The sequence below is a fragment of the Coturnix japonica genome, chromosome Z (assembly GCF_001577835.2).
Source record: "Coturnix japonica isolate 7356 chromosome Z, Coturnix japonica 2.1, whole genome shotgun sequence".
Lineage (NCBI taxonomy): Eukaryota > Metazoa > Chordata > Aves > Galliformes > Phasianidae > Coturnix > Coturnix japonica.
The window spans coordinates 7,799,343-7,813,718 of NC_029547.1; the positions used below are offsets into that span (position 1 = coordinate 7,799,343).

The 14,376-nt window shown below is 56.8% G+C and overlaps 1 protein-coding gene across 5 annotated transcripts; it reads left to right on the forward strand.

Moving 5' to 3' along the window:
- The first annotated feature begins 974 nt into the window (after nucleotides 1-974).
- Nucleotides 975-13,523, forward strand: DNAJB5 (DnaJ heat shock protein family (Hsp40) member B5). Of its 5 annotated transcripts, none has more exons than XM_015848349.1 (4): nucleotides 975-1,062; nucleotides 6,416-6,663; nucleotides 9,206-9,804; nucleotides 13,187-13,523. In XM_015848349.1, exons 2-4 carry the CDS (start codon nucleotides 6,453-6,455, stop codon nucleotides 13,418-13,420), a joined length of 1,044 nt encoding a protein of 347 aa, XP_015703835.1. In that variant the 5' UTR covers nucleotides 975-1,062; nucleotides 6,416-6,452; the 3' UTR covers nucleotides 13,421-13,523. The 5 variants fall into 5 exon arrangements, with proteins under 5 accessions (XP_015703835.1, XP_015703834.1, XP_015703833.1 ...); XM_015848348.1 differs by lacking the exon at nucleotides 975-1,062 and adding an exon at nucleotides 2,316-2,500; XM_015848347.2 differs by lacking the exon at nucleotides 975-1,062 and adding an exon at nucleotides 2,545-3,234.
- Nucleotides 13,524-14,376: the final 853 nt, after the last annotated feature.

Genomic DNA, 14,376 nt, shown 5'->3' on the forward strand with positions numbered 1-14,376 from the left:
CCCAGGGTTCTGGCATCACGCTGGATGAACGGCATGAGCCCTTTGTAGCGAGAGCAGCAATCCCTCAAGGCACACAGATAGCAAAACAAATAGACAGCAAGATAGACAGATAACAGTAAGAGCTGGTTTAATATCAGGATGACTCAGATGCTGTGTGGAGAGCACAGTGAAAACACTGACTCTCTCAGTTCAGGGATTGGCATTAATGATCATGGGCAGCCACCTGCATGCCACCAGGAGACCAGAAAACTCATCACTAACCCCAGCCCTAGCACAGGGCCAAGCAGAGGGACCAAGGCTACGTCTGATCTGCTGCAGAACTGAATATCACTGTGAGATACCCCATTCAGAAACCTCCTCCACTCAGCCACACTATGCTTGTATCACCACAGAAGCACATTGTGCACATCACCTCCCAGCTCTGCAGCCGGGATGGTGCATTTCTCCTGGGTGTGGGCTCCAGAGCTGGACCACAGGCATCCAAATGGGCACACGACACAGAACCAAGGTACTGCAAGGCACCGCAATGCAACACAAGACACAGAACCAAGGCACCGCAATGCCCACCCAAGGCCGCAGCCCGGCCCCAAGATGGCGGCGGCCCGTCCCCACGCGCGCTGTGTGGGGCGCCTTGCTGCCCCCCGTGACGTCACACATTCCAGAAGGTTCTGGAGGACATCCCGCCGCGCTCCAACACCGCCCGGCAAGGCGACAGGGGGCGGGGCCTCGCATGGAGCGTTTGTCCAATCACAGCGCGCAGGAGGGGCAGTGTCTGCTTGAACTGTCCAATGACCGGCAGCCATAGAGAGGTGGGGTGCCTCGACTCCGCCCACTCCCTTCTCCCCTCCTTCTCCTCAGGGGAAAACCAATCAACGCGAAGTTTTGACGGGACTGACGTCTCGCGCAGCCAATAGGAGGCAGCGGGGCGGGGCTGGCACCGCCCCCTCTCCTCTCTTTCTCAGAGAGCGCGGGCGGGACTCCCCAGACGTCACGGCCAGTGGGGGCGGGAGCGGGGGCGGCGGAGTGTGTGCGTGTGTGCGCGGCGCCCCGGGACTGCGAGCGGTGAGTGCCGGCGGCGCCGGGACGGACCTGCTGGTTCCGGTGGTTCTGGTGGTTCTGGTCCTGCCGGGACCGTGCGGATGGGGCCGGACGCCGCCCTGAACGCCGCCCCGTGCGGTGACAGCGTGTCCCCGTGGGGGGCCGCCGCCCCGCAGAGGGTGTGACAGCGCTGTGCCCTGGGGTGGGAGGAACGGGCCCGTGCCCCCGCGCTGCGAGTCATGGGGCGTCCCGGGAGCGGCAGGGAAGGGGGTGACAGCCTGGTGAAGGGGCTTCATCCACCCCCGAGCACCGCCACGGTGTCAGTCCGTGACACCCCCCGTGGGGAGTGAAGCGGGTGTTGCGGGACGGGCTGACCTCCCCCCCCCGGGTCACAGTGCGCTGACACGGAGCCGGCAAGGAAGGAGTTAAATGTCCCCAGATGGGGTGACGGTGTGGGGACGGCACAGGGTTAATTTAACCCTTTAACTCTGCCTTCATACCCCCCCCCCCCCGCCCCAATTCCCTGTCGGGGTCGCCTCGCCGCGCTCAGAGGGGATCCCACTCCACGTGGGTCATGGGGGGGGGTCTGCAGCCCCATCGGGTGGGAAATGGGGTCACTGTGTGGCTGAGCCCCGACCCCATGCTGCTGTCAGTGTTGGAATGGGGGCCCTCTGAGGGAATGGAGGGGGCTTGTTGCCTCACCCCCAGGCAAGGGTGGGTGCCCCGAGGGGGCCGCAGATGGAGCTCGTATGGGGGGTTAACTCCATCCGAATGCAGACGCTCCCAGAGTGGGACAGGGTATGGGGTCCCTGTGTGGGAGGAGGCTGAGCCCCTTCCCCACAGATGGGCTGGGAGTGGGGAGCTCACTCGGGGTGAACAAAGGGGTGAACCACTCGTGAGGGTATCTAGCAGGGGTACGGATGGGAACCTCATGTGGGGAGGGAAATGAGGTCTGAACCCTATCTCCTTGCATCTGATGGCATCCCGGTGGGGCTGGAAATAGAGGGGAGCCCCATCCCGATGCGGGTGCCAGTGAGGCTGGGAACGGGGTGAGGAGGGGACTCAACCCTATTCCTATGAAATTACCCCCTTGGGGCTGGATAAAAACTGTTGAGACCCTCAATGGGAGCGCTGTGGATGCTGAGCCCCCACCCCACGCACAGGGGCGGGCTCACCCCATCCCCACGCGGGTGCCAGGTTGGGGAGGGGGTTGGGGGGGGCTGGCGGTGGGGCGGGGGAAAGCGGGCGGTGCGTGTGGGGGCCTGGGGAAGGGATGATTCATTGCGTGTACTCATGACATCGCTGGCTGCTTCCCTGCGACTGGCAGCCAGCACGGGCACGGGTGGCTCTGCCTGCCCCGCCGCCGCGCTCCCCTTGTGCTGCCTGACCAAACTTGGGCTTCGTCTGCCTGCCCCGTTGCTGCCATGCCGGCCATCCTGCTGTTCTGGAGCCGCGCGGAGAGGTATGCATCCTCGGGGCTGCGGGGTTCATCCCTGAGATGGGGACACGGTGCCCAGGACACCTGCAGAAGGATGCTCAGCTCCGAAGTTACTCTGGGCTGCAGGGGGGAGGACGGGATGGCAGTGAGTTTTTCTCAGTGAAGGTGATCCCACAAGGAGGTTTTGTGCCGTTCGGGCTGCAGCTGCCAATGAGACTGCGTCCACTGAACCCGTTCTGCGGGTGCCTGGGGAGGGGACCCCGGGGGACCCAGCTCTCCACCACTTTTCCCCGCCTCGCGCAGCGCTGCCATCCTACTTTTCTCCCTCCCTTTGTGGGTGCAGCAGGCTGACGGAGGGAGCGCACCATTCATTCTGCAGAGCGCGGGGACTCCCTGCCCTCACCGGGGTTAGGGACCGCGGTGGGGAAGGGGCGGCTGAGGGCTGGGAAGCAGGCAGGGCACGCAGTCCTGCTGCAGGAGTATCTGAATCTGGGAGCTCAGTGCCTCTCAGCCCCAGCAATCCGACAGAAACCAATGAGAGGAAAATCACTGCCTGCCGAGCGCCTTCATTGATGGGTTTTGGCGGCGGGGAGGGGATGGCAGCACACAAAGGACGTTGCGCTCGCCCCATGCTGAGGACGCTCTGGCACTGACGCCTGCATCCTCGCTGCGCCCGCTGTCCTTGGGGTGATGTTTAAAATAAGACTAGAGCCTTTACGGAAGAGCGCTTGGAGCATGAATGTGTTTATGAAGTTTCGGTAAGTGGCTCTTTGTGTGTCTTGTGAGAATGGCTGTGGTTGGAGCGCACGCCGTGCCCTGGCACCGCTTATCACCCCGCCATGACCTTACGGTCTGGGATGGAAAATCTTAGTGGGACCGCTCTCATTGTGGGTTTGTTCCCTTACATGACTGCAGAGCAGGGAGGTTACGTCAAATGATCGCTATTCAGCTGCTTGCCCATCCTGGGGCTGCGCGGTCTGATGTCATGTGCAGGGCTGGAACAAAGGTCTCGCTGCCTGTTTGTTCAGGGGGAGCGGGGTTATCTGTGTAGTGCTCTGCTCCTGGCTCGTCTGAGCGCAGCGCCTTTTGCTGCCATGTCCCAGCTTGGAAGGCAAATCTGAAATGCTGAAATCCTCGCCCGTCTCAATGCTGCTCGCCCACCATCTCAGCAGCGATTTCCCCTGCTCTCGACAGGGTTAAATGGGAAGGCAGCAAAGGATGATTGAGCAGAAGGGGAGCGCGGGGCTGTGCTTGGCACAGCTGATGCCGGGAGGTGGGAGGGAGGCTGTGCGGGGACAGAGTCGTGTTTTACCACCACACGTGTGACGCTCGCCTCCCAAGCGTGCCTGGACCCGGCAGGTCACTGTCTGGGCACCCCCGGCAGCAGCGGGTGAGCAGGGAGAGAGGCACGGGGTGCATCGTCCCATGGGCTGGGAGAAGGGCCGGCAGTGCCTGGGGGTGGGATGGAGGCTGGCATGACTCCCACCAGCCAAAGACCTCTCGGTGCATGCAGGAGGTTTGGGCAGGGTTTGCTGTAAGGTTGTAGGAGTCACTCTGGAGTCTGTGGGAGCACCAATTTGGGTGAAATCTGCTGTTCGGGGTGTAGAAGCAGTCTGTGTGTGGTCTGCTGTTCGACCTTGCTGCATGTGGCCTGTTTTCCTTAGGGGATATCTCGGCCAGGAGCTTCCGTGTGTCTGGAGGCTGTGACCTGGTCTGGATGGGGGCAGTGGGCTGCTGCAGCCCCTGGGTGAGGAGTTTGGCCACGATGCTCCGGGTGAGGCTGTGGTAGTGCTTTATTCCTGCAGCGTGGCACAAAACAACCTTTAGGGCCACCTGTGGGGACCCACTGCGTCCCCCACACCTTGTCACAGGCTCCTGCTGGGAGTCATAGAGCAGATGCAGATGGTGGTGGGCACGGGGTAGAGCATCTCGTAATGGCTGTGTGGGCTTGGCGGCTCTTAGCGCAGAAGCTGGAGGGCTGTGCTGGTACAGAAACGTGCTGGCATTTAGAAGCTGGGATCTGAAGATGCTGTAGGATGCTCTTTACGCCCCCAGAGGCCTTCTCATGTCTCTAACAATAGCTCTGCGCTGCCTCTCCATTCTGCCCCACAGGCATATGGGGCAGAGTTTGGTGTCTGGTCCCATCCTCCAGACCTGACGCCACGTAACACTGTGGGGCTGGAGCAGAGGGGTAAAAATGGTGGTTTGGAGGAAGGTAAAATCATAGAATCATTAAGGTTGAAAAAAGACCTCTAAGATCATCTAGTCCAACCATCATCTCATTACCACCGTGCCCAATAAACCATGTCCCTGTGGATGGACCCAATGGGTCCAAGCTATTGCCACGGATGCCAGGGTCATTGTGCAGCCCTGCAGATGTGGGCAGCAAGCACAACAGCCTCCCCTGCTCTGCTGTAGAAAGGGTAACCCCCAAGACCTCCACTGGGTCTGGTTGGAGCAAGGACAGGGGAACCTCTGATGGCCCTGAAGATGGACATCTGATGCACAAACATGTCAAAGGGCTGGAGCTGCCCAAGAGGAGCAAGGGTGGCATTAGAACGTGGGTCTAGAGAAGGGAGTGGGATGTGAGCACAAGCACTTAGTGGAGGGCACTGAGCATCAGAGGGTTGGCTAAGGCAAGGGCTGGGGAAGAACACAGCAAGGATATTAGGTTGGATATTAGGAAAAAATTCTCTTCAGAAGGAGTGGTGAGGTGTTGGGACAGGCTGCCTGGAGAGCTGGTGGAGTCACTGCCCCTGGAGCTGTTAAGTAATGTGGAAGTGTGGCTCTGAGGGATGCACTCAGTGGGCATGGTGGGGTGGATTGGGGTTAGGCTTGGTGATCTTAGTGGTCATTTCCAGCCCTAATGATTGATTCTAGGGAGAAAGTACCTGGTGTGGGATGGTTTAGGAGGGACAGGAGCCTTCAGCAGGGAAACCAAATGGGGAGAGGCAATGGAAAATGTTGTTTGGGAAGCGTGGCCTCATGGCTCCTTGGGCTGCTCCCCGAGTTTCCATGACTGTGCTGGGTTCATTGTACCCTTAGCGTGCCTATGGAGTGAATTAACTGCCTCCCCTTCTCTTTGGGCTGTGGCTGCTGGGTTTTCAATGCCTTAGTATAGGCATGGCTTGGTCCTGAGCCTCCCACATGATGGAGAAAGTGAGTGCAGGGAGCCACTGCCTGCGCTGACCTCACCGCGTCGTGTCAGGCTGCGATGGCATTTCACCGTCTCTTATAACACTTAATAATTCTGGCTTACTGCAGTGGTTACGTGGAGACTCCAAGGGAGTGCAAGTCAGGCTAGAAAGCATTTTATTTAATTTTTTTTTTTTTTAAGAAAAAAGCCTCCCACCATCGCAAGATGTTTCTGTCTAACGGCTTCATTCCCTCTGCGCTAAATACAAATTACAGCTCTGACATGCTGGAAGCACTTATCTCCAGCTGAATGCCAATTGCTTTCAAGAACAAAATGTTTGAAGTTCCTCTAAGGTGAGCGCGGCGGCGCAGTCCCCGCTGCTCCCTCAGCCATGCTGGTGCCCTGTATGGGGCTGCAGATCCACGAGGCAAGGGGGTGGGGGGGGCACAGCTGTATTTAGCCTGTCACGCCTACAACAGCCTCGTCCTCACCCCTATAAGCACCCTGCTCGTCGTGCAGTGCTCCCTGTCCAGCCAGTGGAGCGCACAGGATGGATCCTTCTATCCCCACCTTGGCAATGGGGCAGGGGAAGCTGCAGCCAAGGGACACGCTGGCTGTGCCACATTAACGCGTCCTGTGCTTTGCCTGTGCCACATCTGGGAGGAGAACTTGGAGCTGGGGTGGCAGTGGTGCTGCTGGACGGTACGATGCGGGGGGCTCTGCCATAAGTCGGTGCTGATCCCACCTCCCGCTGTGTCCCAGCACTGTGCTCACCTTACAGAGTGCCGTCTTTCTGCTTTCAGGAATAAGTACTCAGCACCTGGCAGCGTCGCCACCGTCATGGGGAAGGACTACTACAAGATTTTGGGCATCCAGTCCGGAGCCAACGAGGATGAAATCAAGAAAGCGTACCGGAAAATGGCCCTCAAGTATCACCCCGATAAGAATAAAGACCCCAACGCTGAGGAGAAATTCAAGGAGATCGCGGAGGCTTACGATGTGCTGAGTGACCCCAAGAAGCGAGCTGTGTACGACCAGTACGGGGAGGAAGGTAAGGGGACTGCGTGGGGGCACAGAGGTGTCCCAGGCTGCTGAGGAGGTTGGTATGGGTGAAATGGGGTGCTAAAGCCCAATTTGCAGTACTTCCAAGCGGAGTTTGCTGGGAGTTGAAGTGAGGAGAGTCACTGCTCCACAACCCCTGCTTTTCTGTGCTGCCAGAAATAACGTCCTGACCCATTTCCCTGCTCCCCAGCCACAGAGATGGCTCCTGGTGCTTGGCAGTGCCGCCCCAAAAAGGTGAATGCTGAGGTGATGGAGGAGAATGGAGCTCGTGTGCTGGGACGGTGCTAGAGCAGCCCTTTCCTCGACCTAAATTTCCATCACAGCACTGCTCTCTTTGTCTGGATGTCCCCCACAGGTTCCCTGTTTGCGCGCTGCCAGTCCCACTTTTCACCCCGGGACAGGCTGACCTACATGATTCAAAGCTTTTCCCAATTTAAGTAATAGGTTTTTTTGTTTTGAAACCAAGCGGCTGCTGTTGTCTCCCGGTTGGCATGGAGGAGGAGAGCAGCTCCACCACACACAGCCTTATTAGTCGAATATGGAAGCCTGCAACCCCATTTGCTGAGGGTGAGGAGAGCACCGAATAGCATCAGCATTAATCAGCTGGGAACTTGGGTGCTGAAAAGAGCAGCAGGTCCACTGTGCTCAGTGGAAGGTGCAGCCCCTCCTGGGGGCCCAGCAAACAGGTGCACCTGCTTTTGGGACAGCAGAGATCCTTTTGTCAGCCCTGTGTCTCTCCCAGCAGGCATGGAGCAAGCAGGCTCTGTGCCATGCAGCCTTAGGAGGGCAAGATCTGAGAGGGGATAGAGCTCTACTCCTGACCAATGGGGATTATACCCACTCCTGAGATGCTGGGGAATGAGAAGTGTCCGAAACTTAAATGAGAAGCTGAGGAGCTCTGCGAAGAAGTGGCCCGAGGTCCCAAAAGCTGTCAGCAGGCGGGATGTGAGAGCAGACCTGGGGAAGATCCTTCCAGGTTTATCCGAGCAAACCTTGGGTGAAGCTCTGGGAAATCTCTGCCTGGCAGTGTGCTGCCTATAGGCGTTACTCAGCCCGTTATTTATGTCACTGCCACAGGGGATGCACAGAGCTGTGGTGATTTGCTGCCGTTTAAAATTAGAAGCAGCTTTCTCAAGGGAGAAAGTAGCATTTCCTTGGAGGCACTGCTGAAATCAGACCCTGCCTTTGCCTTTGATGGGCATCGTGGGATTAAAGCAACTGCGTAAAGGTGAAAGCTGCTGGCTGCACAGTCCAGGGACAGAGTCTGTCAGCAGGGGCAACTGAAGTAAGAGTGAGTTTAGTAGTGCAGAAGAAGATAGTTGTGGGGGAACAGCCCGGCATGGCAGTGAGGCTCGGGGCTGGTTGTACCTCACTGTCTCTGGCCCCATAGACAGATCTGGGGCTGAGTTACCCAAAACAGAAGCAGCAGTAGGCTCAGCCTTTAGGGGGCATGGGGTTGCCTGCAGAAATCCCAGCACCTGCTCCACAGAGCTCAAGCACCAGCAGCACCAAGTGCCTTCAGTGAGCAGTGCTGGTGGCCCCAAGCAGATTCAGTCATCTCCCCTCTGCTCTGTGCTGCTGAGCATCTCTGGGCTCTCTGCATGTGCAAGAGCAGGGTTTGGATTTCCACGTGGCTGGTAGCCACTGAGTTATTCCTGGAGTTCCCTGGTTAGTAGCTCAGTTTCTGCCCATAGTCATGCAACAGGACACTTCCATTTGGGATCCTTCCCCCCAGGCAGAGAGTGCCCCATCGCTGGGGCTGGGAAATAATGTCTTCCATTGCTCATCTGAGACAGTAACTGAGCTATAGCTTGCATCAATGTGATCCAGGTGTCAGTGTTTGGAGAGTCTTCTGGGCCCCATGGAATGGGGTGGGCCCCTGTGGCACCAGCCTCACCCCAATGTCAACTTTACCACTGTTCCCTCCTTCCTGCAGCAGGGCAGGGCAAAAGGAAGAAGAGCTCTGTACCCCATGAGGAAGCTGAGAGCCCAGCTGGGCAAAAGAGATCCCTGCTAGGGAGGGTGTGAGGAGAAGAAAAAGTCTTCCACCATCCAGCAGGGTAAATTCAGCAGTCAGAGCATGTCCCTTCTGGGTTTCTTTTCCCTCCTGCTGCCAGCAGTGAGGATGGTACTGGCACAACAACAGCACATCAGAAATAGTTCTTTACTGTCACCAGTGTGCCCTGAAAATAGCTCTTGAGCTTGGCTTGTGTTAACCCTTCCCTGGTCAAAAATGGGCTCCCAGAGGCATCTTGTTGGTGTGACCCCTAGGGATTACCTGTGGTACTGCTGTCAGTGCAGTTCACCTTGGGTAACATTACTCACCTAAGGTGGGTTTTGTGAGATCTTTAACTGAATATCCATGACTAAATGTGGAGGACCCAGAGCACTGACCACAGCAAATCTGTTACACCTGCAGCTCAGTGGGGCTGATGGTGGGATTCTTAGTCTCCTGTAATGCACAGGGTTTCTTTGGCTGGTTTTCTCCCGGCAGGGAGCATTAATGTTTTGTTTTCCCCATTCTCTTCTAGGTCTTAAGACTGGAGGTGGCTCCTCAGGTGGCTCAGGGAACACTTTCCACTACACGTTCCATGGAGACCCCCACGCCACTTTTGCGTCTTTCTTCGGAGGCTCCAACCCTTTCGATATCTTCTTTGCCAGCAGCCGCTCCCGGCTGTTCAACGGCTTTGACCAGGAAGATATGGATATCGATGATGATGATGATCCTTTCAGTGCCTTCGGCCGGTTCGGCTTCAACGGCATCAATGGGGTTCACCGACGGCACCAGGAGTCCCTGCACACGCGGAGGAAGGTCCAAGACCCGCCTGTCATCCATGAGCTCAAGGTGTCCCTGGAAGAGATCTACCACGGCTCCACCAAGAGGATGAAGATCACCCGCAGAAGGCTCAACCCTGATGGCCGGACCATGCGGACTGAGGATAAGATCCTCAACATTGTCATCAAACGGGGTTGGAAGGAGGGAACCAAAATCACATTCCCCAAAGAAGGAGACGCCACCCCAGACAACATCCCTGCTGACATCGTCTTCATCCTCAAGGACAAGCCTCACTCGCACTTCAAGAGGGATGGGACAAATGTGGTCTACACCGCAAACATCAGTCTTAAAGAGGTGGGTGTCAGTGGGAAATGGCACAGGGCTGTGGCACGTGAACCAGGATGGGAGCCAGTCCTCATCCTGTGCTGGTGGGGGACCAGGTAGGGCATGAGAGACCAATGCTTGGTTTTGGAGAGCTGTTCAGCCACTATGCAGGGTGTAGGATATGGGTACTGCAGTCTCTGCTGAGCATATCATGCTCCTGGAGCAGACCCTTTTTCTCCCTTGCCCATGTGTCTTACCCTTCTATTGCAGAGTAGAGTATTCATATGTGGATGAGAGCTCAGGTGCTCTGTAGGAACGGGGAGAACCCAAATTTGCTGATAGAAGTCTGATGCCTGCCTGTTCTCACAGCCAGTCAGCTGTGGCTTTGCTGTCCCACATGCTGATGGATGCCTTCTCGCCTGGTCAGGAGGCAGGGTCATGCCTCATTCTTGCTGAGTACTGCTTCAGCCCAAACTGTTTCGTTTGGGTGGTTTTTTGTTATTTTTTGGAGTCTCTTTTTTGTGGTTCTTCCTTGCCTGAACACTGGGCAAAATAAGCAATGAGCAAAATGCAGCACACCCATGTGCCATCAGTCCTGCAGGTCACAGTGGGACCCAGACCCACTGCACCAGAGCAGCAAACCATGTGGAGATGGGAAAGGAAGGGGAGCTCACCTCAGTACAAGATGTGCGTTTGCTGCTGCTAACTACTTTTTAATAGATCGCAGCTGGCAGCTGCATTTAACTTTGATGATTCTGGCAGCTGCCATTTGCTGTTCCTTTCAGACTGTAGACGCTGTCTGTCTTCTTAATGAGCTGCTTCTTTTTTTCTTTTTTTTTCTTTGAAGACAGGTTTATGTTCTGAAATTCAGTAGCATTTAATAGAAATCAGCTCAATGGGCCAGACCTGAGGCAGGGAAACGTGAGCTGCTGAGTGTGCCAGCAAGCTGAGAGCTCTGTGATGGCACAGGCTGACACTGGCTGTCCTGGGGCCAAGGGAGCACCATGGGCCAGGCAGAGCTGGGTGCTCTGAAGCGAGCTCATCTCATATTCACCCATAGGATGGGAGCTGATTTTACTTCCTGGTGCAGAAGGGATTCAAACAGAGGTTATTCCTGCGGCGACTGGCCTCTCTAGAAATACTTGGCAGAGGCTGCCTCGTTTATGGGATCCTGCATGTATCTCAGATGCTTCCTTCTGTGCATTCCCATATCTGTTAAAATTAACCCCAGTCTGGCTGTCCCCATGCCCCTCCTGTTAGTCCAGGAGGGCAGAGCTGCGCTCAGTGCTGCCCTTGGAGCAGTGGGCCCAGAAACTGCCTGGCTCCTGCCTGCAGGACATCTGTGTTCTCCCTCCAGCTGCCCATGAACGGGGCATGTGTTGGCATTTGCTTTGCTTGATGCAGTCACAAAGAGACACTGCTGGAAACTGCTGGTCCAGGCAAATTCCTCATCTCTTTGAGCTGGACTTCCTGCTCTCTGCACAGCCTCGCTGCAGACCAAACGTGCTGGGGAGCTGCTGGCCTGGCTGCCACCCTCAGCCCAACGCCTGCAGGGCAGTGCAGTGCTGCTTCCATCTTCTGTGAGAAGCAGCAGCTTAAGAGCTGTAGAACATGAGCAGGTGCCAGGAGCTCCCCAACTCCATATGCCATCATCTCAGAGTGTGATGGAGCAAATCTCAGCACAACCTCTTCATCACCTGAGCCTGCAGCCATAGCTGCTAGTGCTTTTCTTGTGCTCTTCATCCTTACAGTGGGTGGCCAAGGGGGGAGGAGTGACATCACTGTCAGCCCTTCAGCCTCCCAGCACTGATGGGCTCTCAGGGAGATGGGAGCAGCACAACCCCAGCATCCTTCACCTGACATCACCTTCCTTGGAGTGCCCAGCAGCTCCCCCCGCCACCAGCAGAGCAGGGCTGCCTCTGACCCAGATAGAGCTCAGCGCTCGCGGCTCAGACTTCAAACCCACGCCGGTTTCATACTCAGACAGAAACTGAGACGCTTTCTAGGATGCAGGGCAGCTCCCGTGGCTGCACGCGCTGCATCTCGCCCTGCTTTGGGCTCTTGTGTTGCCTGAACAACCAGTTTCTTACACGGCAGCAAAGTTGGGCCAGAAGGATAAAAAATAGGAACATACGGTGGAGGAGTGATCGCCTCAGACTCTTCTATCTTGGCTCTCGGAAGGAAACACTGAGATCCTGTCTGTATGTGCTGTTCCCGCCTGCTTCTGCTCCCACCCCTCTGCTTTTGCAGGGTAAGAATGGTGCTGGGGGCAGCATCCATGGTGGGAGCCTGGCAGGGCTCTGCTCCATCAGCCCCCTGTCCTTCTGTGGGTTGGATACAAACATCCTAGCCACGTTTCTCCCACCCCGTTTCCATCTCAAATGCTCACTGTGGGAGAAATGCTTCCTAATATCCAACCAGAAACTGGGCTGCAGCCTCCTGCCTCCTCAGCCCCAGATCCAAGCCCAGCATGGATGGTGCTGTGTTGGCTTTGCTGCAGAGCCCCAGCAGCACAGAGACCAATGGAAGAGCTGTTCCTGGCAGTGCCTCCTGTTGTGATGGCACTGGAAGCTTTTTCAGAGTGCGCAGCTGCTGAGCATCCGCCCCTACTTCCCTTTGGGCGTCTTTTGGGGATGGGGGTGGACAAGTGCTTTGTGTGCAGAGCGGGACCAGCCATAGGAGTCCTCCCCTTCCAGAAGTATCTCTCTGCAGCCTCTCTCCTTGCTGAAAGCCTGGAGACACTGCTGCCCACGTGTACAGCAGAGCTGTCTGAGTTATTTAAGGACACAAGGATTTTCTTGCTGCATTCCCACGTCACGTGGCTTGCTCATGCAGGCTGGTTTGCGGCTGCTGCCGGCTCCTGCAGTAGGCAGCACCCAGTTCTAGGGAGGGAATGGTGGCTTTAAATCACCTCTTGGCTTTGCCGTGGGGGGAATGGAGAAAGAAGGGACCTCCCTGTGGCGGGGATGCGGGGCCCATTGGGGTCACCCTCCTCACAGCTGCGTTTTCAGGTCCTGCCTCGCAGCCTCTTCCTTCTTGGGCCACCAAGGTGTAAAAATAACCGTGGGGCAGCGGCGTGATGCCATCACCCATCGAGCGGCCCCAGCTTCCAGGAAAGCGAGGTGCCGTGGCCATGCTGTGCCATGTGCCCCTGGGCTGTGCTATAGATAACCCCAGGCTCCATGCAGCGACAGCTGATGGACCGCAGAGGCATCCGATGAGCTCAGCTGGGTTTTCGGCTGCCCCTATTCCCATCCCAGCTCCCCAGTCAGGTGGTGAGGGGCTAAATTTAGGCTGCTTGTTGTTGGTCATTGGTGGTGCTGCGGGGAGGAGCAGGGATGGGGGGCTCAGGACTCTCATAATGCAGTTATGGGGCTGGCTGACGGTGTGTCTCCCCTTTGTATCCCTGCAGGCCCTATGTGGCTGCACCGTGAACATTCCCACCATTGACGGGAGGGTGATCCCGCTGCCCTGCAACGACATCATCAAGCCAGGCACAGTGAAGAGACTGCGTGGGGAGGGGCTGCCTTTCCCCAAGGCCCCCAGCCAGCGAGGAGACTTGATCGTGGAGTTCAAAATCCGCTTCCCGGACAGAATAGCTCCCCAGACGAGACAGATCCTCAAGCAGCACCTCCCGTGCTCCTAGAGCCCTGGGGACTCTCCTCCAAGCAGCAATACTCCAAATGCACGTGCTGCAGCATCTGGCTCACACAGAGCAGAGGTGCCAGAGCACTTTCAAATGCAAAAAACCCACTTTTTTCTTCCCCAAACTCCCATCTGTCCCACCCACCCCCGTCCCTCTCAGCCCATTTTGTACTGCAGTGGCAGGACATTCTCCTGCCCTCACCTCCCTCCCAGCTGCCGCCTGTTTTTGTTTTTTCAGAGGTCCGGCTTTGCTGCCGTGCAGAAGCGCTCGGCGCGGGCTGCGACTTGGGGATGTGCATCACTTTGTGGTTTTTTGTGTCACCCGCTTTTCAAGCCAACTTTCTGACCGGAGGGTGGGATCGTAGGGAGCTCAGAGCAGTGTAAATAGGACTTTGTGGGATCTCGCATCCCTCCGTGTTAGATTTCTCTTCCCTTCTTTGATACTTGCTGCTGTTCGAGGTCCCGCCGTACCGAGGTGCCAAGGAAACGTCCTGAGCGCGTACGGTGCAGGGGCCGCTCCTACCGGACCGTTTCTAACCTGGGACCACAGCACCCAATCGATCCTACTGCGGTCCCCTCTCTGTGCCACCACCACCACCGAGTGTCAGCTGTGCCAATGGACGGAGCTCAGAGCAGTGGGGACGGTCCCTTCCAGCCCCCCCCCGGGAGCTGGGAGCTTTCTTCTTCAGATGTGTTGAGTTTGCATCGCTGCTTTATTTTTTAATACATATATTTAGCTCGTTAGGTAACTCCGTAAGGGTTTTTTTCTGCCCGTTTTGGGTTTCCTGGAGTGGTTGACCCCTTTGCTGGGGAGCAGCTCAGCCATCCCAACAACCTGCCTGTGAGAGTGGGGGATGTGTGTAGCACAAGACCGGGTGCAGGAGAAGAGCCGAGCGTGAGCAGAGCTGTGGTTTGAGTGGTGCTGCAGTTCAGCCTTAGGGATTTCGATAGGTAGAG

Excerpts from the sequence above, each read along its gene's own strand:
- DNAJB5 (XM_015848347.2), top strand. The coding sequence starts at position 3,167 with ATGTTTAAAATAAGACTAGAGCCTTTACGGAAGAGCGCTTGGAGCATG. Across the intron at positions 3,235-6,415 it reads AATGTGTTTATGAAGTTTCG|GAATAAGTACTCAGCACCTG; the intron begins GTAAGTGGCTCT and ends TTCTGCTTTCAG. Across the intron at positions 6,664-9,205 it reads CGACCAGTACGGGGAGGAAG|GTCTTAAGACTGGAGGTGGC; the intron begins GTAAGGGGACTG and ends ATTCTCTTCTAG.